The following is a 24,745-nucleotide window of genomic DNA, read 5'->3' on the forward strand; positions in this document are numbered from 1 at the left end:
TCCACCAGAAGAGGCTCGTGAGAGTAATGAAGACGGGGCTCCTTCTACATCTGCGGCCCCCCGAGCCATTGATGCAATCTTTTCAGTATCTGAGCCGGTGTGGAAACTCCTGGTGGAAGAAGAGGCATTTCGAAAATATATGTGCTAGAGACATGGTACCCTGCGGAGCTTAACTCGGCTTAAACTGCACCTTCGAGAAGATATCAAATCATTCATGTATCCATAGTATCGACCTAGCGCTCTGCAGACAAATTTGGTACACAACTTCGTCACTTCCCTTAGCAGTCGGTGATTTGGTTAACTTTACCCTGGTTATCCGTGCAGCCCTTGTCGTATCTCGTCTTGTACTCTGGCTGGGAAATACAGCACTGTTCTCTCGTTAGGAATTGGCTGGTCTGGAGAAAGAGAGATAATGTATTCAAAAACTTACGATTCCGTTTTGGCCAGGCAAGGGTGTTCCGAAGGCGTCATTGCAGAGATTGTTTGATGGGTTGATTTGGCCGTTGGGTTATGCTGAGCACTAGCTCTTACATGGTTCGGACAACTCAGGGGGCGGCGTGGAAAGAAGCAACGGCACCAGGCCATCGCAAAGCTGCATATCCATGTCGCACTTGCGGGCGGTATCGCCTCAAATGTGACGTCTAATTTAAGTCACAGGCATCCTTTTTAAAGCATCAAACCAATACTCCGATACCAGGCCAAAATAAAAACACAGTATCAGGGTTTTGCGAGCTAGGCGACCCAGGGCCGATACATCGCTCACACAGCCATTCAGCAGTTAATCCAAAGCCTCGAGTGGGCCGCAAGTCCTCACGATATCAGCTCCACAGGTGTTACTTACCCATCATACCATAGTACAAACAACTCTGGAAAGCACGGCCAATACTTTGACCCCTAACTTCTACGATCTATCTAGTGGATGGCGATCGGGGGCGTATGACGTCGATTTCATTCTCGAATGCGAATCTGCATTATCAGAACCAACAAAAGTCATTATAAGCGACGCTCCGTTCGCTGAAGCTCAAAACTGTAATTGTGAGGTTTGAGGTTTTGGGATAAGCAGGAGTCGTCAGAACACCCACCCATGGAACGCTTCAATCACATTTTCTGATTGTTGGACTGTCCACAGCGAGTCTGGTCATGTGTACCTTACAGCAACTCGTTTAGGCCTGATAAGGAGACTGAATCCAGGGATAAGGACTCTTTAGACGAATATGTTGACGGATTTTCATGGCCCACCCCGAAAAAGGACATTCAGTAATAATGGAAATCCAGTAACAGCACTTCAGCCGGTGCTCCTTCCAGTGAGACGAGCGCAGTATATATATCCAGGGGACTGGGATAATTGCCCAGGCTGACTCTAGTGGCAGCCGCCGTGCGAGAGCATCTGGGGTGGGCCAGACGTGTACATCATCATTCTCCAAACAAATATAAGCATCTTTCTTTATTTGTGTTGAAGCATAGGGTACCTTAAGTAGAAGCTCACTACCTGAAGTTAGCTCCCACCTCTTGAGTGAGTTAAACAAAGCGGGCACAGTTTAATGCAGGCGAGTGCATCCACTTCAATGCCTTTGTCAGCACCCGCCTCATGCCTTGTCATTGTTATCTCTTGTAACTTAAAAGCCCACTGCTCTCGCCTTTTGGGTCTTGGGTTAACTCTTGCCTTCACAGTGCTGCAAGCAAGATAGATAAAATGGGCACAACTGAATCCCCTAGAAGGTGTGCCTTGCAACCTTAACAGCACCCAGCTTAAGAACAGGATTAAAGACACTCTGACCTAATCCATCATATATAAGCAATTATGTCACCCTGGGTACTTTCTCTTCTCTACTCATTTCTTTTTCTTTTTTGGGAAGTCTCATTTGAAGACTTGATAACTTGATGCTCTCGCCTTTTTGGTCCTGGATAAGCTCTCGCCATGTGAGCAAGGTAGAAAAAGTGGTCACAAGTCAATGAAGGCGAGTGCACCCGCTTTGTAAGTTTGAGAGCACCCGCCTCGAACAGGAACAAACACACACACTAGGTCAATTACTGTACAAGACCTGGATTTTCATCTTGCTTCCACCTCTTTTCCGATTCATTTTGAAACCACAATCTTTCTCCTCAACTTCATTCCATCCCCCAAAATCTATCAATACTCAACTTCAAGACGACTGAGTCGCCGCAAACAGAACTCCGCAACAGGTCGCTAAACCGGTTTCGGAGCTTCAGCCACTCTGGGAACCGCGGGGCACCCCTGTAGCGGAATTTCTGGAACCCTTCAGACGCAGCTGAATAAGCTACAGGCAGCCGGAAGCAACGTCGACTTGGCCACAGCCACCAGCCACGTCGGGTACACGACCGCCTGGCCCAGCGAACGTGGTACATGTACCCGTACCCCCACACCTGGACCGACTTCCCTTCATCATCATCATCGTTGACCTTCAACAACACATTAGAAGAGATCGCCGCGACTACAGCTTCAAGATGTCGGGCGAATCTCCCGAGGCGCGGGAGAAGAGGCTCGTGGGGACCGTCCAGATCCGGATCCTCGAGGCCTCGAACAAGGAAGACAAGCTCAACGACATTCTGAAGAAGTACCTGTGCGCCCTGCTGCTGAAGGCGACGAGCGACCATGCATCAGTTCGCAATGAGGTGAGAGAACCCCCCGGCTTTGATGGACTCAATTGATTCTCATGCTTGCCGCAGGTTATCCAGTTTGCTGGAAAGTTGAAGACGCTCATCATGCATCCGAGGTATGCCGGTCGTCCCCTTACGGTTTTGCCGGTTTGATTGAGATCTGGCCAGACTGACGGTGGCGACAGCATCATTTTGCCAGTTGAGGCTCTGGTCGACCAGTACAAGAAAGCCACATCACCCATCCTGCGCGTCTTGGACATGTCTTTCATCCAGCACAGCATTGGCCGTATGGAGGACTACGACCGCCGCGCCCTCATCAGCAAAGTCGCCGAGGGCATCTCATCACCGTCGCCGACCCAAGCATCCATGTTCAACGTCCTCCTCAAGATTCTCCCCGACATCCAGGTTCCATCACGCGGTAGCGAAGAGGACATGGCATTCCGCGAGGCTAGCGGCCTGACCGACGATGCGGACGCCGCGTTCATCGCCAAATGGCTCGGCAAGGTGCTCCTCCTGAGAATCCCCGGAGGCTCAAGTCCCAGCCGTCAGGACTTTGAGAGGATGAACCCTGCACTCGCCCCGGAGGATCTGGATTTTCTCAAGCCTGAGCAGCGTGACACGGCATCGGCGTTCCAGAAGATGCAGGACCTGCGCCGCAAGATTGCGCAGCTGCTGGCGAGCGGAGCGTTCAAGGACGAGGAGAGGCTTTTGCCCGCTTTGTCTGCTGCCGCGAGCCCGGACTACCAGGTTTCACAGGTTGGAGAGGACATTTTAAAGAGAATGACGATTGACTTTGAGAAGAAGGAGATTGTCGAGGAGCTTTACAATTCTCACGCTAGACTTCCGGCGCCGCACCGCATTAGAATCCTCGGTCTGCTGTCCAGGTCCACGCTTGCGACGACAATGCACGACCGCATCCACGCCGTTGTCACCCTGGACTTCGGCACCGAGACTACCTCAAACACCCCTGCCCATCTCCAAGCTGCCAGCGGCCTCGAGCGAAACAAGCTCCACAAGGCCCTTTTCCACTTCATCAACTGGACAGCAACGCGGGGCCCGACCCAAGGACCGTTCACGATTGGCTCCAAGCTCATCGACATGATGCGCGGATACGTCGAGGACCAAGGCTGGCCCTCTCCACGCACCCTGTCCGCAGACGAAGAGGTCCTTCGAGCCATGGCCTACGATCTTCTGGGTTCTTTGGGAATGGGAAGCCCCGGGTCCGCACAGGACAAGCTGCACCTCGTCGGCTGGCTGTTCCGCTCCCTCTCAGAGGATCCCACGAACGAGACGATTGTTAACATCGAGGGCTCGCTTTCGGGACTGACAAGGAGTTTCGACCCCAAGACCGTCAGCGGCGACGGACGCGGCAGCGGAAACGTGAGCCTCATCTCCCTGCTGCTGCACTACATGAACCTGTCCGAAGACGCTCCCGCGGTGCGTAGCGCGCGCTTTTCGGCCGTTAAGTGGGCTAATCAGACCATTGCATCGTGGGACGAGAGGGGACGATGGATTGACATTCTCGCCATCGCTGGACGCAGGGGCGAGAGGACGGAAGTTGTCGAGGAGGGCCGTAAGGGCCTGGACCCGTGGACGTACCGGGACGGCGAGGACCACAAGATGCCGGACTGGATCAAGCTGATGGTCTACTTCTTCTGCGAAAAGATCTCGGACGACTTTACCAGCGACGACTTCACTAGCGCGACGAAGAAGTACAACTTGGAGTTTGAGGATGAGGCGACGATTCAGAACTTTGAAGGCGAAAAGATCTCGGCGTACCCCGTAGCCGTGGAGTACGTCAAGAGGGCCTTGTTCGTCGCCGCGCTCCCCGATTTCCCGCTCGTCCCCGGATGGGCTGAGCAGCTCGACACCCAAGTCTGGAACGACATCAAGACCCGCGACAAAATCCGCGCTTACCTGCGCTCAATCGACGAAGAGCACGTCGCGCTGCTAATCAAGGTCTGTTTCGACGGCGTCCGCTTTAGAAACAAGGAAGGCGCCAACCCCGTCATCGAAAGCTGTCTACGCTCTCTCGTCGACATCGCCTCGCTTTCCCCCTCAGGCGCCATCAACCACATCGCAGGCAACGCACACCTGCTGCAAGCATGCACGAGAAACAATAACCGTCACATTCGCTTCCTCGCAGCTCAGGCGTGTGGCATCCTGGTTCCTCATCCTCTTAACAAAGCGGATCTGGACATCCCTGATGCGACAGCCGCCAAGCAGGTCAGGAACCAGCACATCCAGGAGTTCCTGCACAACCTCAAGGCCACGACTTATGCATGGGAGAATTCAGTGGGCTCATATGCCAACGCGGTGGAGGGCTCCATACAGGCATTCGGGCACATCTTCTCCAGGGCCGTGTACTACGACCTGCCCATCCCGGCCGATACCCATCTGCCGTCGAAGCTGCTCATGGACAAGAGCTCCCACCGCCCGTCGCTCGAGGACGCAATCCTCGACTGCTACGCTGAGCTCTGGACTGCCAGCCTCTCGCAGTACATCCCAGACAATGTTAACAACCTCACAGCTGATTACGTGATTGAGAGACTTGGGGAGAAGGCGGCAGCCGGAAGCGACAAGGCCATCTTCGCCCTTGGCAGGCTTGCGCTTGCATTCAACGAGCCCAATGAGGAGGCAACCCCCGAGGACGGCCTGCTGTACCCATCAAGCAAGACTTCCGGCATCGACAATGTCCTCCGCGTTCTCTTCGGTCTTCACACCAGACGCGAGACAGAGATCCAGTTCACTGTGGGCGAGGCCATCACCGCTGCTATCGCGTGCTGGGACTCGGACTTTGTCAAACTTACTCTCAACGTCGATGCCCCTGCCGGATCCTGGAAGAAGGAAAAGCGCAGCGTCAGAGTCACTGCCGTCCTCGACAAGCTGATCAAAGACTGCAAGACAACCAAACCCTCCCTTCTTAAGGCTTCCGGTATATGGCTCTTCTGCGTGGTTCAGTACTGCGGCCACCTGACCGAGGTTCAGTCTCGTTTGAGAGAGGCCCAGGTCGCCTTCATGCGGCTCCTCAGCGCGAGAGACGAGCTGGTGCAGGAGACTGCCTCGCGCGGTCTGTCGCTGGTATACGAGAAGGGCGACGAGGATTTGAAGCAGGATCTGACTAGGGACTTGGTTTCTGCCTTTACCGGCAACAGCACGCAGATCAAGGTCGAGGAGGAGACGGAGCTTTTCGAGCCCGGTGCTCTGCCCACGGGCGAGGGCAAGTCTGTTACTTCGTACAAGGATATCGTCAGCCTTGCGAATGAGGTCGGCGACCAGAGCTTGGTGTACAAGTTCATGTCTCTCGCCACCAATGCGGCGACCTGGTCAACGCGTTCCGCCTTTGGCAGATTCGGTCTGAGCAATATCCTCTCCGAGTCAGAAGTGGACCCGAAGCTGTATCCCAAGCTCTTCCGCTACCGCTTCGACCCGAACTCCAATGTCCAGCGGTCCATGGACGACATCTGGAAGGCTCTCGTCAAGAACCCGAACGAGACGATCAGCACCCACTTCGACGCCATCATGCAGGACCTGTTGAAGAACGTCCTTGGAAAGGAGTGGCGCGTCCGTCAGGCGAGCTGCGGCGCCATTTCCGACCTCATCTCAGGGCAGCCGTTCCACAAATACGAGCAGTACTACGCCGAGATATGGACTGCTGCGCTCAAGGTTCTCGACGACGTCAAGGGCTCCGTGCGCGAGGCGGCGCTGAAGCTGTGCATGGGCCTGACCAACACCATCGTACGACAGCTCGAGGAAGGCGGATCATCGTCGTCGGCACAGGCAATGCTGAAGCAAGCGCTGCGCTTCCTTCTCTCCCCCAGCGGCCTCGAGAGCGGCGTCGACGAGGTCAAGTTGTTCTCGCTCAAGACCATCATCGACATCACAAAGAAGGGCGGTCCTAACCTGAAGCCATTCATCGTCGACTTCATCCCCCCTCTGCTCGGTCTCCACAGCACCATCGAGCCGGAGCAGATCAACTACGCCTACCAGAAGGTCAGCGAGGACTCCAGGGACCAACTCGACAAGCTGCGCGCCAGATGGGTCAATCAGTCCCCCATCTCGGAGGCCATCGACAACTGCCTTCGCCAGCTGGACGCCGAGGGCATGAAGCAGCTTGCGCCCAAGCTCGAGGAGATCATCAAGACGGCCATCGGCATGCCGACCAAGATTGCCTGCGCCCGACTCATCGGCGACCTGGTCATGCGCCACGCCGTCGACTTCAAGCCCGTCTCGTCCAAGTTCATGCAGCTTATGGAGAAGCAGGCCCTGGACCGCAACGACGAGGTCAGCAAGGGCTACGCGCGCGCCGTGGGATATCTTATGCGCATCGTCCCCGACGCGTCCAAGGAGCGGCTTGTTGATAAGTTTGTCGAGCTGTACTTTGGCAGCGAGGACGAGGCTCGTCGCGCCAAGGTAGCTGATGTGGTTCTTGGAGTCTCGAAGCTCGCTCCCGACCACTTCAACAGGCTCGCGGCCAAGTTCATCCCGTTCACGTATATGGGCCTCCACGACACCGACGACTACACGCGCAAGTGCTTCGACGAAGTTTGGAGTCAGCACGGATGCAGCTCCCGCACCGTTGCGCGCTACGTCCCCGAGATTGTTGGCTTTGTCAAGAGGGGTCTCGAGGCGCCTCGGTGGAATTTGCAGCACACCGCGTCTTTCACGATTGCGGCGATGGTCAAGGCAGTCGTCAACTCAAGCGACGCCACCGGCCAGATTTCCGAGGCGAACTTGAAGGTTATCTGGCCCATCTTCGACAAGGCGCTTGCGGTGAAGACGTTCCCTGGCAAAGAAAAGCTGCTAGAGTCGTACCCGCAGTTTGTCGGCAAGGGGCAGAGTCTCTGGAAGAACGACCACGCCGTGGCGGCGCAGCAGTTGAAGGTTGCCGTGCGGGAGGCGAAGCGCAATAACGAGGACTACCGGCCGCACGCGTTCAAGGCCCTGTGGAAGTTTGCCGAGCAGCGAGAGGACCGGGATATGCTTGAGGAAATTTCAGGCATCGTCAGCGGCGTCTTGGACGACATGCTCGACGAGGATAGGATGGACGTCGACGGGTCCGGGGACAAGCTCCGCAAGGCTGCTGTCAATGGTGTCGAGGCCATTGCTAGGGGCTACAACCGTCCTCAGATGAAGGAGGACCCCGGCGCTGTGGCTAAGAAGGTGTTTGAGCTGCTGAAGCCGTACCTCGCGAGCGACAAGTTTGCAGCTATCAAGCGAGAGGTGTGGTACGAGTGCGTCAGGGACCTGATGAAGGCGGCTCCCAAGCCGCAGGCTGCTACGGGCGATAAGGCGACTGCTCAGGCGTATCTGAAGAGTCTCGATCTTGAACAGCCTGACAACGGCACGGAGTCGCAGCGGACGATGAGGGTTCTGGCTCTGGGACAAGTATTCGAGGCGATGCAGCGGGGCGTGTTTGGGCCGATTACGGCGGACGATAGGAAGGAGTACAAGGAGGCGGTGAAGAAGATGCTGGAGGGTGAGAGGTCGTTGGAGGTGCAGAAGCACCTCAAGGAGATTCTCGCGGAGCTTGAGAAGTAGAGGTGACGTGCGATAGGCATAGAGGACCAAGGCAGACGGTGAAGACGCCGGAGACGACGGACGACGATAGGTGAGATCATGGTGATCTGTATAGAACTGGAAACCAAGGGGCAAGATACCCTCTGCTTGAGCTTTAGGAATTGAAATGGCTTTTTGAAATACTATTGCTGCTAGGAGATGGTGATGGCTTCACATGTGGCTTGGGCCTTCCGGGAGCACCAGCCTCAGCATGAGGACCCTTGCGGCCTGTCCCGTGTGGCTAGAGAGCGGGATTATGTCACCGCGAAAACATTCCGCCATTCTCCCGGGCCGCTGCAGGCCGCACCGCACCGACGCCTAATTTCACCACAGCGGGCAGGCGGTTGCGTCACTGAGCTGGCGCCTTCAGAGTGGCACTGATTCGGCAACAGCAGCACCTGGCACCTGCGCCGCCGGGACAAGCCTTGAAGCCCGCATCCAGCAGCAGCAGTAGCAGCAGCAACAACCAACGGCAACCACGACAACACTTCTGCGGCGCGCAGACATCCTTTTTTTCCCGTGTCAAATTCACCACCGCTGCCACATCCAGGACTTATATTTCTTTGTGTCCGGAGCCGCACCATCTACGTCCTTGAAACGCTTGAAAGGACCACAGCCAAAGAGGTCATCAACCCAAACGGGCCACTGAAGCACACGGACAGCCCAGGCCTGCAGCTGCCCCTCGCCCCTCGCCCCTCGCCCCTCGCCTTGTGGCAGAACACCACCTACGGATTACGGATACTCCACGTCCACTGCCTTTCGGTTGAAGGTGGGGCAGAGGTGCCATCGTCTTCCTGCTCCGAAGCCCTCTCTGCGTTCACCTCTTTGACCGCCACCAAAATATTCGTGTCCGACACAAGCTTTTCTGCTGCCAGAGGCTTCATTTGACACTGCTTAATCAACCACCCACCGGCAACCCGAGCACCTACCTCTGCCGCGCGCAAACCGCAACCATGGACGAGGACATCTCCAACTTCGTCGCCATCACGGCCGCCAGTCCGGAGGCTGCCCGCGGCTACCTCGAGATGGCGAACAACAACCTCGAGTCGGCCATCCAGCTCTTCTTCGAGAGCCCCGACCTCGCGAGCAGCTTCACCGCCGCTCCTGCCGCCAGCGCGTCCACAGCACCACCCGTCCCCGCAGCTACCCGACCAAACATCGGCCGCCAAGACGACCGCGGAATTATTCACATAGACAGCGATGACGACGGCGACACGGCCATGACCGTCGACGACGATGACGATACGTTTGGCCAGGACGACTCCGATATCGCGGCCCAGGCCCAGGTTGAGGCTATTGCACGGAACGCGCAGGAGGAGGAAGATGCCGCCATGGCGAAGAGATTACAAGAGGAGCTCTACGGCGGTGGCGCCGGCGGAGGAGGAGGAGGAGGCGGAGCTGCCCCCGACGATGTCAGATCGCCCATCGCCAGAACTACGGAGACGCTGGTTGGAGGCTACGATGCCGACGACGGCATGGGTATGGATATGGACTCCATCATCCGAGCACAGATGCGCCAGAGAGAGGCGGCGAGAGCAGCACGAGGTAAGCGACATGCTGCCATTGCGTCCCATATTTCTGGAGGCTAACAAGATTTGTTCGCAGGTGGTGGCCCCTTCAGTCATAACTTGTCTATCTGGGACGACGACAGCCCGACGCCTCAGCCAGCCGCAACCGAAAGCGGCGCCCGCGCCCAGAGACTGGCGGAGCTCTTCCGCCCGCCCTACGACATCATGTCTAGATCGGACTGGGACGAAGCACGACAGGAGGGCAAGGACGACAAGAAGTGGATTTTGGTCAACCTGCAGGACATGAGCGACTTCAACTGCCAGGCCCTGAACCGCGACATCTGGAAGGACCCCGCCATCAGGCAATTGTTGGCAGAGAGCTTCATCTTTCTCCAGTACGACAAGTCCTCCATCTCCGCACAGCAGTACGTGACGTTCTACTTCCACCATGGTGGCCACGAGAACCCCGACAACTACCCCCACGTCGCCATTATCGATCCGAGAACAGGAGAGCAGGTCAAGGTCTGGAGCGGACGGCCATTCCCCACCGCCACTGACTTCCACGCACAGCTGGCCGAGTTCCTCGACCGCTACAGCTTGGCGGCGAACAGCAAGAACCCCGTCGCGGACCAGACGACGCAGCGTCCCAAGACGGTCGACGTCGACCGCATGACGGAGGAGGAGATGTTGGAGATGGCGCTGCAGAACAGTCTCGAGACGTCCAACGGCGGCGGCAGCAGCAGCTCCAAGCCCAAGACGAGCGTGTTCGACCCCGACGCGCTCACCAAGTCGGATTCATCCAGCGAGAAGGGCAAGGCTCCTGCGGCGGACGAGGCGACGACCCCCACGGCGGAGGCACCTGTGCAGAGCATCTGGGCCAAGATCGCGAGCGACAAGCCCCACACAGAGCCCGAGAACAACCCCGCCACGACGACGCGGATACAGTTCCGCCACCCCACCGGACGTGTCATCCGGCGGTTCAACCTCGACGACACGGTCAGACGCATCTACGAGTGGCTCAAGGCAGAGCCGCTGGAGGGCAAGGAGGGCGTTGAGTTCGAACTGAAGCGCATGCCGCAGGGCCAAGACCTGACGGAGGAGCTGGACAAGACCATCATGGAGGCCGGCCTCAAGCAGGGAACCGTCATGATTGAGTTCATCGAGGACTAGGGTTTGGCGAGGTTACGAGTGACGGATCGATAATGACAGCCGTTTTTGGGGGCAACGCGCATGAGTTCACACGGGCCGGGAGAGCATGACCGATAGATGGTACAGGGAGGACGACTGGTTTTCTTCCCCTTTTTTCTCTTTTATTGTTTTGTCGCTTCACTAGGGGACATTCACATACACATACCACGATGACACGGTGACAGCATTGGCTCGATGATGATTGCCAGGCGGGCTGGGACGTAATCCGCCGAGTACAGACAGAGGAAGGGCCGAGATGGGGGTGATGTTTCCACCTTCGGCGACTAGGGTAGACGAGCTTACAGAGGCGCATCAATAGACCTCGGAGACAGACAGCAGAAAGATTTTGTGCGACGTGAAGGGTGAATGATTTTCCCAGAGTACCCCGAGGCCCTTTCCCCGGACAGCTTCACCAACTCGCGAACTTTCGCAAGCATTCGGGGGTCACCAGGCACCCACCTTCTCGAGTGACCAAGATATAACGCCCCGAGTCCACATGTGAGTGATTTTGAAGTTTCAACGCTGGTTTAGGACAATGGGCCATCGTTATATTTGAGATTGGTAAGAATCATCTGCGGGTTTTCAAATTATGGCTGAACTTTTGGGCTCCTCGGCCCTTGTTGCTCTTTTTATATTCCGTTACTTATCGTGGGCTCGACAAATCTATGAACGATGGCCCAGCTCCAATTCAGGTTGGGATAATGATATAGCCCACAGGAACCGCCAGCTAAAATGGTCTTGTATTAACCGTACTGATTCTCTCGTATTGGATTGGATACAATACGATGGCTCATAACCTATCGATTTGCATTGGTAAAAGTCAAGAGAGGCCGCAGTCGTCACACCCAAGCAAATAGAAGAAGTTGCATACACCTGAGAAGCGGACGTTTCACCGCGGTTCACCGAGGTGAGAAAGCGCGTCTGGTAGCCAATCAAGCGGGCGTCGCGAACGGGTTCCTGAGCAGTGGTCAAGTGTACTCAGCAGAGCCAGCCAATCAGGAGGGCGCGGAGACTTGTCGGTTCAGAAGCTTTCCCATTTTTTTTTTTGGTGATTTTCTCGAGGTGCCTGTCTTTCTGGCCCGTGCGTTCTATTCGCTCGCTTAACACCCTTACCCAAGGCTTCATGTTTTTGGGCGATAGAGAGCGCTGACGTTTTTACTGGACAGGGGGGAGGGGAGCAACTGTGAATCGCTTGCGGGGGGCGGCCCAGTGAGGGGAAAAGGTTTGACATCAACAGCGGCTGGTTGCTGGTGAACGAACCCCTCTCGGCTGGGTGTAAACAAATGGGATGCACCTCGTTCCCAGTGAGGGAAGGCCGCCCGAGGCGATTCGACGGAATTAAATGAATGATCTAGCAAGATATCAACTGGCAATTATGGGAAGGAAAGCAGAAATAGTGACTTTCGTGTGTTTCCATGGTGTATCCGAATAGTCAGTCGTTAGGTAAAGCTGCATCGGATTGAGTTGTGGTCAATCATCAAGTGCCTTTTTACCTAGCGTCAGGGGGTCAAATGTGAATGAATGGGACGGGAAAAGACGAAGAAAACAACCACCGCAACCACCACCACAAACATCAACAGACGCCTTCGCAGCCGCTTCTTTGTCCCTGAGCGGCGCAGGCTGTTTACCCCACACTCTTCCTCGTGTGTTCCTGCGTCCGTTCCCTCATCGCGTCGAGTCTAGCCAGCGCCAACACCCAAAAGCGTCACTCAAGCACACCACACACCGTTCTGCCCCCAAGTTACTTTCTCTCTCAACTCTCAGCTCTTGTGCCTTGAACGACAATTGTTGTCGGCCATATCCAATTCCACTTCACCAAGGACCACTGCAAGTTACCATATCGTGGGTACTTGTTCTTGCGCATTGCTCCGGAGCAAGGCACGACAACACCTCAAAACAGCGACTCAGCGGCACTTTTATTTTTGAAAAAGCTCGTTCCTTCTTAGGCCCTTGCAGCAGCTGCGAACTGACCCTCTCCTTTCCTTGCCTTACCTCATCTCATCTCACCTGCGCAGGAGCTTGCTTTCTTTTTTTACCCTTCCTCACCGTCCGTTGTTTTGGTCGTATTTCCAGCTGTGAAATTCGGCGCAGCGAGACATCGATTGACGTCTTCCCGCCACGAGTCCACGACCACCTCGACCTCGACCTCGACATCTGAGAAATGCGAATTGCCGCGGCCCGCTAGAGTGTCTCTCTCTTTCGCTGCCTCTGCGACATCCCTTTTTGGTACGTTCTGTTTCTGGTCGATTTCCCTTTGAAGAAGCCAGCCAGAGACACGCGGCGAAACGTACGACTTCCAGCTGCACCAACCCGCCCCGTCTGGAGCTAGCCACCGTTAGGTGCTCCCGACTAGAAGGATCTCGAGGCTAACTGTGCGCCTTAATCCCAGATCGCTTCCTTTCCACCTCCGTCCCGTCGGCGCCCCTTCTTTCGTTCGTCCCCAGATCGTCTCGACTCTGTCTGCCGGCACATTCAGCTCACAACGGCTGCATCCGTCGTCAACGTCGTTCGTTGTCGCTGTCGTCGTCGTCGTCGTCGTCGTCCCCCACCGCCTCCCCCCTCCCCCGGCCGCCGCCGCTGCCAAACCCCAGGATCCCCTCTTCAAACCTCCTGGTTCCTCCCATCCTCGTCCGAGCACGGAAGCAAGACTTCTTTTCTTGCCCTGCCATCTCCCGAGCGACCGTCAAACTTCAATTGGGCAGCGACGAACCGCCCCCGCGACTCAGACGAACCCTCTGCGGCTGCCAACGTCGCCGACGGCTTCTCCTCGATCGCAACCCCGCGGCACCGACTTCGCGCTGGTCTACGCAGCCGACGACGAACCACGGCTCTGCTGGGCCAGCACAGGGATTGCGGCATAGGGCACCACTGCGCGATTGCGAGCCGCAAACATGGGAGATCGCGAGAGGGACATGGAGGAGGGCAACGAGGCCCTCGACCCCGGGCTGCTCTACACCAAGGAGTACTGCATCGGTATGCGCCGTTCCCGCGCGTCTGAGGCGGCACCTCGCTAACACACAGGTTCCCCCAGGCGGAGGAAGCTTCGGCAAGGTCTACAAGGGGTAAGTGTGCATGATCCCTCTCCCGGCACGCACCAGACTGTCTGTCTAGAGCTCAAGCTGACAATTGCCTTTGTGTGCAGCGTCGACAAGCGCACCGGCCATGCCGTCGCCATCAAGATCATCGACATCGAGAGCGCCGAGGACGAGGTCGAAGACATCATCCAGGAGATCGCCATCCTGTCGGAGCTGCAGTCGCCCTACGTCACAAAGTACTACGGGTCCTATGCCAAGGGCGCCGAGCTGTGGATCGTCATGGAGTTCTGCTCCGGCGGGAGCTGCGCCGACCTGATGAAGCCGGGCTTGATCGGCGAGGACTACATTGCCATCATCATCCGCGAGCTGCTGCTGGGACTCGACTATCTACACTCGGACAAGAAACTGCACCGCGACGTCAAAGGTCTGTACCCCCAAGCAAAGCTATGTCGCAGGAGGTGTCGCTAACGCTAAGTAGCTGCAAACGTGCTCCTGAGCTCTAACGGCCAGGTCAAGCTCGCCGACTTTGGCGTTTCCGGACAGCTCTCGGCGACAATGACCAAGAAGAACACATTCGTGGGCACCCCCTTCTGGATGGCGCCCGAGGTCATTAAGCAATCGGGCTACGACCACAAGGCTGACGTGTGGTCGCTCGGCATCACTGCCCTCGAGCTGGCCAACGGCGAGCCCCCCTACGCCGACATCCACCCCATGAAGGTGTTGTTCTTGATCCCTAAGAACCCGCCGCCGCGGCTGGAAGGGAACTTCACCAAGGCCTTCAAGGACTTCATCGAGGCGTGTCTACAGAGGGACCCGAGGGACCGGCCCACGGCAAAGGACCTGCTCAAGCACCCCTTTATACGCCGCGCTAAGAAGACGAGCTATCTCACAGAGTTGATTGAGCGGCACTCCCGGTGGGCCACCACCCACAAGAACGATGACGAGGAGAGCGACCAGGAGAACGAGAAATACCACGAGCGACAGCAGGTAGACGAGGACATGTGGGACTTTGGCACGGTACGGCTCGTAGGCGACAGAGGCGGTCTCGTTCCGCGGCCTGGACTCAATGCCTTGGACGAGTCGGCTGCCAACTCCAGGGCAGCGAGATCAATCGAGAATACGGATGACTATGGAGAGCGGCCAAGGGACAACAGCCCGACCAAGGTCCGCGAGTTTGGTCGTGACCTTGCTCTCGCTTCAGATACTCTAAAGGCGGCCATTGCGAATACGGGAACTTCTCGACAGGCCTCACCACAACGGAAACCAGTGCCGACTACCGCGCCGCAATCACCGGCCAAGGTGTCTCTTCCAGTCTCTCCAGAAAAGTTCCAGAGAGCTCCAGAGACGCCAAGGCCCGTCTCTCGACTGATTCCTCCCGCCGTCGCTGTAAGTCAATCGCCGGACTACGACCGAGAACTGCAGGCCCAGTTGCAGAGAGACATGGGCTTGCTGAGTCTGGGCCCTGTGATCCAGCCGGCGGAGTTGCGGGAGCAGGAGACGACGCCGCGGCCACCGCCTCACGGGCCCAGACCGCCCAATTCCAATACCAAGCTAGCACCCATGGCGCTCCCAGAGATCCCGCCCTACCGCGGTGGGCCGCCGCAGGCCTCACAGATGTCGCCCAGAATATCGAGCCAGTCACCAAACGGGCAATACTTCCGGCAGCCCTCGGGCCAGGCGCCGCCGCCTCCGCCGTCCAAGGCCCACGCACTGCCTTCAAAGACGCAGACGCCCACACCGGAGCCGGCCCCCTCCGCGTTCCCCTCACCCGCGCCGTCGAACCCCAACGGCGAGCTGGACGCGCTGAACGACGTTATCTTCCCAGCGCTCGAGGAGGCGCTGAAGAGACGGCAGATCAGACTGCAGCAGGCTTTCCGGCCGCAGCCCGGCTCGTCGAGCCCCGTGGTGATGAACCAGGTGACCCCGAAGCAGCAGCGCGCCGAGGCGGCGCACGAGAAGCTGCGGAAGCTCGTATATAAGCTCGCCCACGTCTGCAAAGAGATTGACCACTATGACAAGGCGGAGCCGGTGGGTATGGGAAGAGACGTGGGCACCTTCCTGGAGGGACTGCTGGAGGAAATACTCGTCAGGGTTGAACCCCTCGACGAGGAGGAAGTTGCGGCGTGAGCCGTCTGATGGCCTTGGCGGATGTGTGTGAGCCTGCTCAGGCGGGACGAAAGGGGGACAGGGGGCATGCCTGGTGGGGACAGCCAGCAGCAGCCAGCGAGAAGCACATGCTTCTCGACTCGCCGCTTGTCACGAGTGCATTTTAGCGAGGTGGCATGGGATATGGGAATATGGGAACAATGGATATTGCGAACAGCCGGTTCGATCGGGGTCGTACTTCGCGGTATTAAAAAACAGCCGTCGTCGGCGAGCGGCGAGCGAGCGAGCGAAGCGAAACGGGATACAAAAGACTATACGACACTCTAAAGTACGATTACTATACAACAAACTCATGCGAGGCATTGATTGGGCCGGCAAAAGACGACACGACACGCACGACACGACGGATTGATATTCTTCTTGGCTTGTCCTGTCTTTCTCAGACTGGAAAGAAACGATAAGAACATGAAATGGGGATGGTGGCGAGATGCTATAGGTGTGGGTGGGCTTCCGCAAAGACGAATGAAATGGACTGATTACACTGGACTGTGTGTGTTGTTTTCTATGTGTTTTCTCTTTGATTCCCTCTGTATTATACCCGGCATCTACTTAACCCAAGAATAGAGTGCGTGCCCTTCGTGTTATTCGCTCTCACTCGCTCTCGCCTTTCTTTCTCTCTGTCTGCCTCTGGGAGACCAGACCTGGGGCCACCCCGGAGGACCCGATGCAGGGCTGAGGCTGCGGCTGCGGCTGGCGCCTGCGTGCCCAGACGCCGCCTTGCCTAGCCAGTCATGGTGAGGCACAGGCCTGGAGTGGGAATGTGTGTGTTAATATCGAGAGAGGCGAGACCTTCTGCGCATGTTGTCTATTATTCATGGTTTCTTAACGCAGCCACTTTGGGTTTGTGGGACGGCGGTTTTTTAATCTATTTGGTCTGCTTTCATTCGCGCTTAGTTTGTCTGTGGAGTGAGTGGTATTCCCGCGCGGAAATCTTGAAGAATGAGGATACCCTGCGCCGGCGTGGCTGCGGTGGCCAGCGGTTCTAGACGCGGGTACGTCCGCTTGGCCGCGTGGTGGTGGCCTCTTTTGGCCTTTTTGGCTGGCACGCTGCAAGGGCAAGTTTGTGTGGGTTTGGGGATCTGGGCGGGACTGCCGGAGGAAACAAGTGTTGTACCAAGCAGAAATTCTCGCTGGATTTCTGTTCTGTTGTTCATGGGGGCTGGGAGAGGGAGGGAGGGGGGTTTTGTGCATGTGGTTGATGTTCGTTCAGCCTCGATGCGGATTTTCTTGGAAGCCAGCGAGGGGAGGGGGATGCGGCTGGACTTGGGACGCTTCAAGTTCAGAGCGCCTGCGAGCAGACCGGGGAAGGGGGAGGGGAGGGAGGGGGGAATATGTGATGGGAATTCATGGGATGGGAGGGAGGTAGGATGGCGGGTGGGTTTTCTCTGTGGTCTGTTATATGGCCGTTTGACATGACTCTACCCACGACGGACCCTTGGCAAGAACGGCCTTGGAATCTTGGATGAATGGGGTTTTGTGGTGAAGCATTGGCGGTGGCGGCGGGGAGGAGGGCAGCAGGAATTTGTGTGTGTGTTTGGATGGGAGGGATAAGGTAGGTTAGGTAGGTAGGTATCCGATCGAGAGTGAGGAGTGAGGGCACGGATGGAAGTCGGAGACGAGTCCGACGGTATGGGAATTTCGCGACGATGGGGAGTGCGATACGATACTACATCCAAGAACTCCAGAGAAGCAGAAGGCAAAAAAGGCAGGCAAGGTAAAGCAGACCAAAGCAAAGTCGCAGCGGCGGCAGGTTTGGACGTCCTGTATCCTCAACCTGAAACCAGACGCGCGCGTGGGGCGGCTCGAGTCATGACCCTTGTTGGACTCTTCTTGCTTCTGTGTGCCGCCGTCTGCTGCAGAACGGTGCGCCGGGAACTTGGCGGAAGTCAAAATGAGGGCTGCCGGAGGACGAGCGGACTTTGTGAGTTGTGTTGGATACTTGCGGTTTGTTTGGTCTTATACGCAAGTTGTATTCAATGTCTGAGGACTGCATGGTTTAGCTATCAGGACATTGATACGCAGACTACTTTCTCCAACTGGTTCTGGCTGTCCAAAGTTTCTCGCACAGAGAAACAGAATACAGAAGAAGAGGGCAGAGGCATTTCTAATACATTTGCTATTGCATTGACGATGGATGGCCTTGCTGGGCAGCGATAAATTGTGCCGGCTGAACAGGGGTGGCTCACACCAGGACCCTTGATCCTTGGGGCCACAACCGGACCCCGGTCCCAAAGGCCACCAACCCCAGACTTGGGACGAGTCAATCGGCCTACCGAGTGTGTGTGTGTGTGTGTGTGTGTGTACGTGCCAAGTGCCACTGGTGGTGCAGAACCTGCAGCGTACCTGACGACGTCTTGGCCCTGGGGAGTATCCTCTTTTTGCCCTTTTCGGGAGGAGGGAACGTCTTGGGTTGTGCGTGCTTTGGGTTACTGGCGCGGGCAGCAGGCAAGCCTTGTCGCTTCGCAGACGCACAGAGATGCATCTCGGGAGACCCCTGGCACCGCTGTTGAGAGAGAGACAAGACTTTTGCAGACAGGGCCCCGGGTCGGCGTGCTGCCGGCGAGATGTTCGTGGGGAATCGGCCATGGTCCATCTGGGAGGCGAACGTGAGCACGGATTTTTCGTTCCGACCACCCACGAGGGCGAGTCGTGGAGACTGGAAGAGTCCGGTGGATGTGTGTGTGTCTGATGTTATGTGACGTCTCTTAAGGGTAGCTGCACCGCCGCCTTTCTTCTCCTCCCCTCCTGACCCCCCTTCCCTCCGTCTTGGAAGTCTTCTTCGGACTTTCTTTGCAACATATTCTCACTCCTTCCTTTTTGCCTTGTTGTTGTTGTTGTTGTTGTTGCCGCTGCTGTTGTTGGTCGTGTTTCCCTTGCTTGGATCGTGTTGATTACGTTTCCTGCCTGGCGACTACTATTCAAGACGGCTACCTTCACGGACATCGACTGTTGACTTGTGTGGACACGAGAGAGGAGAGAGAGAAAAGGAAAGCAAACCCATCACACTCTTTTCAAATATCTGTTATACTTGTTTTCGTTGTTTCGGTCGAGGTTAATCGTAATCCTACGGGGGAGGATCGAAAGCCTCTGTTCTTTTCTTGCTTTGCTCAGTATCTGGAGGAATCATTCACCATCAACATACATCATACCCCCATCACATCCATTCATTTTTATCTTGTAATCACTCATTATCCTACCCGGAAGGGCACCGAACGCCTCAAATCGTCACTCGAAACTCGAATTTCCGCACACCGAAAATCGACTTTACGTCCAACGATACAACAGAGGCTGGTTCTCGACAAAAGACGCAACATACTATTAACCCCCGAACAACCGTTCCTTCAGCAAGCTTGGCCGACTGTTGTGAACGACGACAAAAACTCCACCTGGCCTACTCCCTATTCTCCACACAACCTCAGTATCACCAAAGCAAACATGAGGTCGACAACATTACTCGTCGTGGCGCTGACGACGCTCGCCAGCGGTGTCAACGGAGTGCGGGCCGCGGCGAACCTGTGCTTCTTCCCCGGCGGCGTGCAGAGCCTCGACGTGCCGTGCGACCCCAAGGCCGAGGTCAGCATGTGCTGCGGCAGCGTGAACGCGTGCCTGAGCAACGGGCTGTGCAAGCTCGAGGACACTTCGAACAACACGGGCATCGCGTACGCGAGAGGGACGTGTTCGGACCCGACATGGCAGAGCCCGATTTGCCCGCAACATTGCGTGTTGAGTGAGTCCTTCCTTCCCCGTGATGTTTCCGCCCTCTCAGTGCGTGAAAAGGGGGGGAACGGTCATGAGATGGCAGCTTGATGGGGGTGAAACGGGAACATATCGTACTAACAGCCCACCCACAGACCCCGATACGAGAAAGAACAACACGGCCTTCGACTTCCGCTTCAACGGCGTGCAGGTCTGGCAATGCGACTCGCAAGGCTTCGCCACGCCGGGCAAGTTCTGCTGCGAATCCGCCGCCGAGAAGACGCGGTGCTGCTCCACGCCGGCCGCCGTCTTCGGCCCGCTCATCGCCGCGACGCCGGGCAACGCCGCCGCCGTGCAGACGCTCAACACCAACTCCAAGTCCACGCCCACGCAGTCCGCCTCGGGCTCGCACAAGACGGGCGGCACCGCGGCGGAGGCGACGGGGCCGGGGCACACGCCGGCGATCACGAGCGCGCCGACGATGACGTCCAAGATCCCGGCGTCCACCCCCGCCGCTGGGTCGGGAACGGGCGCCACGACGGGCGAGACGACGAGCGGCACGACGGAGAAGCAGGGCCTGAGCACGGTGGCGACGGTCGGGATGGGCGTGGGCGCGAGCGTGGGCGGCGCCCTGCTGGTTGCGGTCGGGGTGATGTGGTGGATGAGGAAGGAGAGGAGGGAGAGGGGCCCCGTGGAGCTAGACGGGAGCAGCGTGTACGGGGCCGGCGGCAACGGCGGGGATCTGTCGCGGGCGAACTCGGGGCGGATCGCGTACGGCGGGATGAATGTGGGAAACGGGACGGGGACGATCAGCTCGATGGGCACGGGGACGTATGTGAACGGCATGGGGACGATGGGCGGAAGGAGGGCGAGCAGTGAGTGGGACGGCAGCCCGGGCGGACTGGGCGGGTCGTATCAGATGGCGGAGATTGACGGCAAGGAGGCGCTGGTGGTTGGGGAGCCGAAGGGGCGGAAGAAGAGTCTGTATGAGTTGCCGTAGCGTTGGCGTGCGAGCTTGAGAGGGGCGGTGGTGAGTTGTAGACGGTGGTTGATTTGTACAAAAAGAAAACCGGATGGCATGGGGCGGAAGGGATGAGTATGGCGGTGATGGTGGGTGATACCTTCAATTCGGATAGCGGGATTTCTTTTGGATTTCATCTTTTTTAGTTCATGGTTGATGAGAATCTACTCTTCTACGAATTTCATATCATGATGTCAAATATCACGGGCTTCAATCTGGGTGAATCACGCAATGAACACTGGGGACTAAATCTGCCTTGCTGAGATCTACCACTGTTCTCATTCTTGAGAGATCAACGCCCACTGATCCACGTACGGCCGAGATCATCTCAACTAGACGGATCACGGACAGCAAACATGTTTACTCTGACAGGAGGAACGACCGATAAGCCTAATGAAAACCGTCCTGATTCGACCATCACGGGAAGGGGACCGGACGAGTCACGACGACGGGCGCCGGCATTTCGGCACGAACAACTCAACTCTTAGACTGCCACTCTAACCGACGGAGCGGCTGAACATCGTCAGACGGCCCATGAAGGGGGGGGTGGTAAGGTAGGTAGGTAGACACGGTAGCGGTTTACCAGCCGAGTGGATTCGGCTAGGGAAACGACCGACCGGATCGGCGTCCACTCGGAAGCCCCTCTCGACACGCTTCCTCGTGGGACTCGGGACTCTTCATCGACGAGCACCACGTGCTGCGCCTTAGGGTCGTAGTCACGGTTGGAAGGGGGCCCGGGATGGGACTCAGCCGCTGCTTCATGGAGAGGGCAATGATCGGCAGGGGCTCTGCGGCTCCCTTGGCGTGAGAGGGCAGGCTGGCTGTTGATTTTGGGTTGGGCTTCAACAGCTGGTTGCGATTTCAACTATTGCTAATGGGTGGCCACACGCAAGGTTTGGCTTCATGATGGAAAGAGTATGCTTCTCCGCGGCAAGGCAGATCATCCCTTTCGACGGCTAAACGTCTGCGCATACTGGTGGCCTTTGGTGTGAGCCGGGCATAAAAAGAGTTTATGTCATGATTGTCATCCGGTGGCGCGCATTGATAGGGCGCAGAGCGCAGAGGTACTCCCGTGCGGTGTGTGGACAAATGTCAGTGAGTGAAGCGGTGTTATGTGTGAGTGGATGTTGGAATAAGTGTGAGTGGGCGTCGTCGTGAGTTGACGGAACGTCGTTGCTGTCGTCGAGTCCGTGACCACCCCTGCTGCGATATGGGACCCCTGGCTGTAGGGCGAGGTTTTGGCAGGGATGCAGGGGGTTTCTGAGAATAGAGTTCGCTGCGACGTCTCATGAGGTATGATTGTCGATACCTGTTATTATATGGGATGACGCGATATAACCCCATCCCCATCCCTTTCCTTGCAGAGCAGGGCTGAAGGCTGCCAAGTTGGTGCGTTTCCGACAGATTGAGTATGATCCGTGGGTTTTGGGGGTCGTGATTTGACGGGAAACTGCATGTCTTGGAAATGAGAGGAAAAGTTGGATGTCAACTAGCTTTATCACATTCAATCTTGACTCGCCGTGGAAAATGGGGGTGTCATCACGCCAGCTTTAGGAAAAGCTTCGTTTTGAGATGAGGGACGCTTGGGGAAGTTAGACTTGGCAGGTTGGCCTTTCTTGACAGCCGACATAGTTCGGGTGACGGGGCTGGGGGTGAGGGTGTAAGAGCCGGCCTGGTGGGAGCCGAGAAGGGATGGGTGGCGAGCACAAGTCAGATCCTGCAGTAGCCTCCTACGATCACGAACCCGATGTCCTCGGTAGCCACGATCCATTTCAAAAGATGTGGGAGGAATCGAGGCGATCTTCAACCCGCATATAAGACATCGGATTCGCAACGAACAGCGAAGAGGGGATCAGAGACGATCGTGGGCAGCAGATTCCTCCGGGCCCCCAACTATGATATCTGCGGATGATATAGCACGGCACATGGAGCATTGCGTGATGCAGATTCGACCGTCATTCTTGGAAAGTCGTTACGCCGGGAGCGTGAGCTTGAGCGCTTGGAGAGGGGAGCGAGCCGTGTCACGTTTAGCGATGACTGCGCCCCCTTGACTAAGGCGATCCCTGGGCTTTAAGAGTTTGAGGTCTGCATGCGTGATTCTTGCCGAGCCTGGGATAAGGCATGTCTGTCCCGGACTGGATTTGCCTTTATTACGCAGAGGTGGTTCTGAATGCCGGATCGTCGTGAGAGCGCAATGCAAGTGCCGAGTGCTCGGGGCAGGACTCGGCCGTGGATTGGTGCGGGGTTGGAGGCTGTTGTTGGGGGCCGATCTTATGTTTCCCGGGTTGGAGCTATTAGACGCTCGTGTTGGGGCCGTATTTGATGTTGCTGACAGATCCGATGTGAGCTTTCCCTTTTTCTGACGTGTGTCGTTGCCGGGAACGTTTCCGGAGGTTGAGATGATACGTTCGAGAAGGGTACCCGAGATGTCGGGGGCGTGATGATGTGCTGCGATTTGGGGGAACTGGGTGCTTATCTTGTCGATCGGGGGCTAGTTGGCGATCTTGGTGCTTTCTTTTCGGGACTCTTCCGATATGGTATTTGGTTGACAACATCTCCCCCCATTCTTGATATCTTGCGGTCGAATCCAGCTGTCCCCAAGACGTGAACTACAGGAGCCTCTTAATCAGCGGCCCGTCTCGTTCGACTTGTAAGGCCGACTGACACCCGAGACCTTCACTAGTTCGTCATATTCATCAAAATAAAATTCGACAGACATAAGAAAAGAATCCCCGGTGATAATGGTGAGACGTATGGATTGCGTGTCAATTTTCCCGAAAAGCGGGCGGAGTGGTTTCTTGTTCCTGACTAACATCTATATGTCGTGGCAATAACGGACTCCCAATTCAGTTGATGTAGTTGCTCGAGTCTCTTAAGTAATTTGTCAAGTATAGCTCGCCTGCGTCGAAACGGAGGGTGGGCAATTCTGCCCATTGGATCCGGGGATAGATTGGGGGTTGTTTCGCGAGAGCCGCGAGGAACAAGAGAGGCACGGATGGAATAAGGGCAGAAAGAGCCCCCAACGCAGTGTGCTTTGCATGAGATTGACGAAGCACGTCAACCAGTTCCTAGAGTTTAAACAGTACCCCTGTGCGGTAGAGTCAGTAAGTCGCCGGTGGGAGGTGTTGAGTTACACAAGGGTGCTTAGTCTTAATTGGGAGTTCGAGTTATAATTACTTACAGGCCCCCGAAAGAAAAAACGATGATCTAAATGCGAGCTTCTATCGTATTTAGGTTTGTTGACGAAAGAAATCCTCATTCAAAACTATATCTAGGTTTATGATAGGTCCAGAGTTCTTTCCTCTGCCCCCAAAAACGTTGGGTCAGACCCCTTGATCATTGCAATTCCTATGCGGCGGAAGCTGCATGCGTTCGTAGTCTCAAGCTGACCGTCCACTTCTGTCTCCGTATTGGGTAAAAGTATCAAAAAGACCTCTTTATGTCTTGTGCCACCCTCCCTTCTCCGTGAAAAAAGAAGAAGACAAGTGTATTCGGTCTTTTCATCACCGGGATGACTTTCGTGGTCAAACTGTCCAGCACAGCGCCATGGCATGGGCCCCCTAGTGAAATCTGACTCTTCCTGGCCAACGAGGAAATATGGCGGGTTGCAGTGTAAAGACTCCGGTGCGATTCGCATCGACATCTTCATGACCGGGCCTCGTACACGGAAGACGGTCGCTTGAATTGCCGAGGTCATTGCTGGGCCGGTCCAGTCAACGCGGCAATCGACCGCAACTGTGCAGACTTGGGGTTCGACATCGCCTTCCTGCCGCTGCCAGTAGTCTATATAGATAGGTGCGTTGCAAGAAAGCCAACTCCAAGAAGGCGCTCTTGTGCCCGCTGGGCCCTTTTCTGATCCAATTCTCACCCACGATAGATCCTTTGCTACAGACTTGCGGCGAACGCCTAACAGCACCTCCTGGTGCGCGATGTTCTGGTAGTATTCAGTAACC

At 56.4% G+C, this 24,745-nt stretch overlaps 4 protein-coding genes across 4 annotated transcripts; all 4 read left to right on the plus strand.

Annotated features, from left to right (window-relative positions):
- Positions 1 to 2,466: 2,466 nt before the first annotated feature.
- On the plus strand, positions 2,467 to 8,160 carry COL26b_010479 (uncharacterized protein; the record flags this gene model as incomplete). The annotated part of the gene is made up of 3 exons (XM_053183178.1): positions 2,467 to 2,634; positions 2,689 to 2,735; positions 2,778 to 8,160. 3 exons carry the CDS (start codon positions 2,467 to 2,469, stop codon positions 8,158 to 8,160), a joined length of 5,598 nt encoding a protein of 1,865 aa, XP_053032898.1.
- Positions 8,161 to 9,131: 971 nt separating this feature from the next.
- On the plus strand, positions 9,132 to 10,856 carry COL26b_010480 (uncharacterized protein; the record flags this gene model as incomplete). The annotated part of the gene is made up of 2 exons (XM_053183179.1): positions 9,132 to 9,723; positions 9,784 to 10,856. The coding sequence occupies 2 exons, from the start codon at positions 9,132 to 9,134 to the stop codon at positions 10,854 to 10,856; spliced, it is 1,665 nt and encodes a 554-aa protein (XP_053032899.1).
- A 2,909-nt stretch (positions 10,857 to 13,765) lies between these two features.
- COL26b_010481 (uncharacterized protein) lies at positions 13,766 to 16,036 on the plus strand (the record flags this gene model as incomplete). The annotated part of the gene is made up of 4 exons (XM_053183180.1): positions 13,766 to 13,847; positions 13,906 to 13,936; positions 14,017 to 14,333; positions 14,388 to 16,036. The coding sequence occupies 4 exons, from the start codon at positions 13,766 to 13,768 to the stop codon at positions 16,034 to 16,036; spliced, it is 2,079 nt and encodes a 692-aa protein (XP_053032900.1).
- Positions 16,037 to 19,510: 3,474 nt separating this feature from the next.
- COL26b_010482 (uncharacterized protein) lies at positions 19,511 to 20,771 on the plus strand (the record flags this gene model as incomplete). The annotated part of the gene is made up of 2 exons (XM_053183181.1): positions 19,511 to 19,751; positions 19,927 to 20,771. The coding sequence occupies 2 exons, from the start codon at positions 19,511 to 19,513 to the stop codon at positions 20,769 to 20,771; spliced, it is 1,086 nt and encodes a 361-aa protein (XP_053032901.1).
- Positions 20,772 to 24,745: the final 3,974 nt, after the last annotated feature.

The sequence above is a fragment of the Colletotrichum chrysophilum genome (genome assembly GCF_026319265.1).
Source record: "Colletotrichum chrysophilum strain AFK26 chromosome Unknown scaffold_112, whole genome shotgun sequence".
Classification (NCBI taxonomy): domain Eukaryota; kingdom Fungi; phylum Ascomycota; class Sordariomycetes; order Glomerellales; family Glomerellaceae; genus Colletotrichum; species Colletotrichum chrysophilum.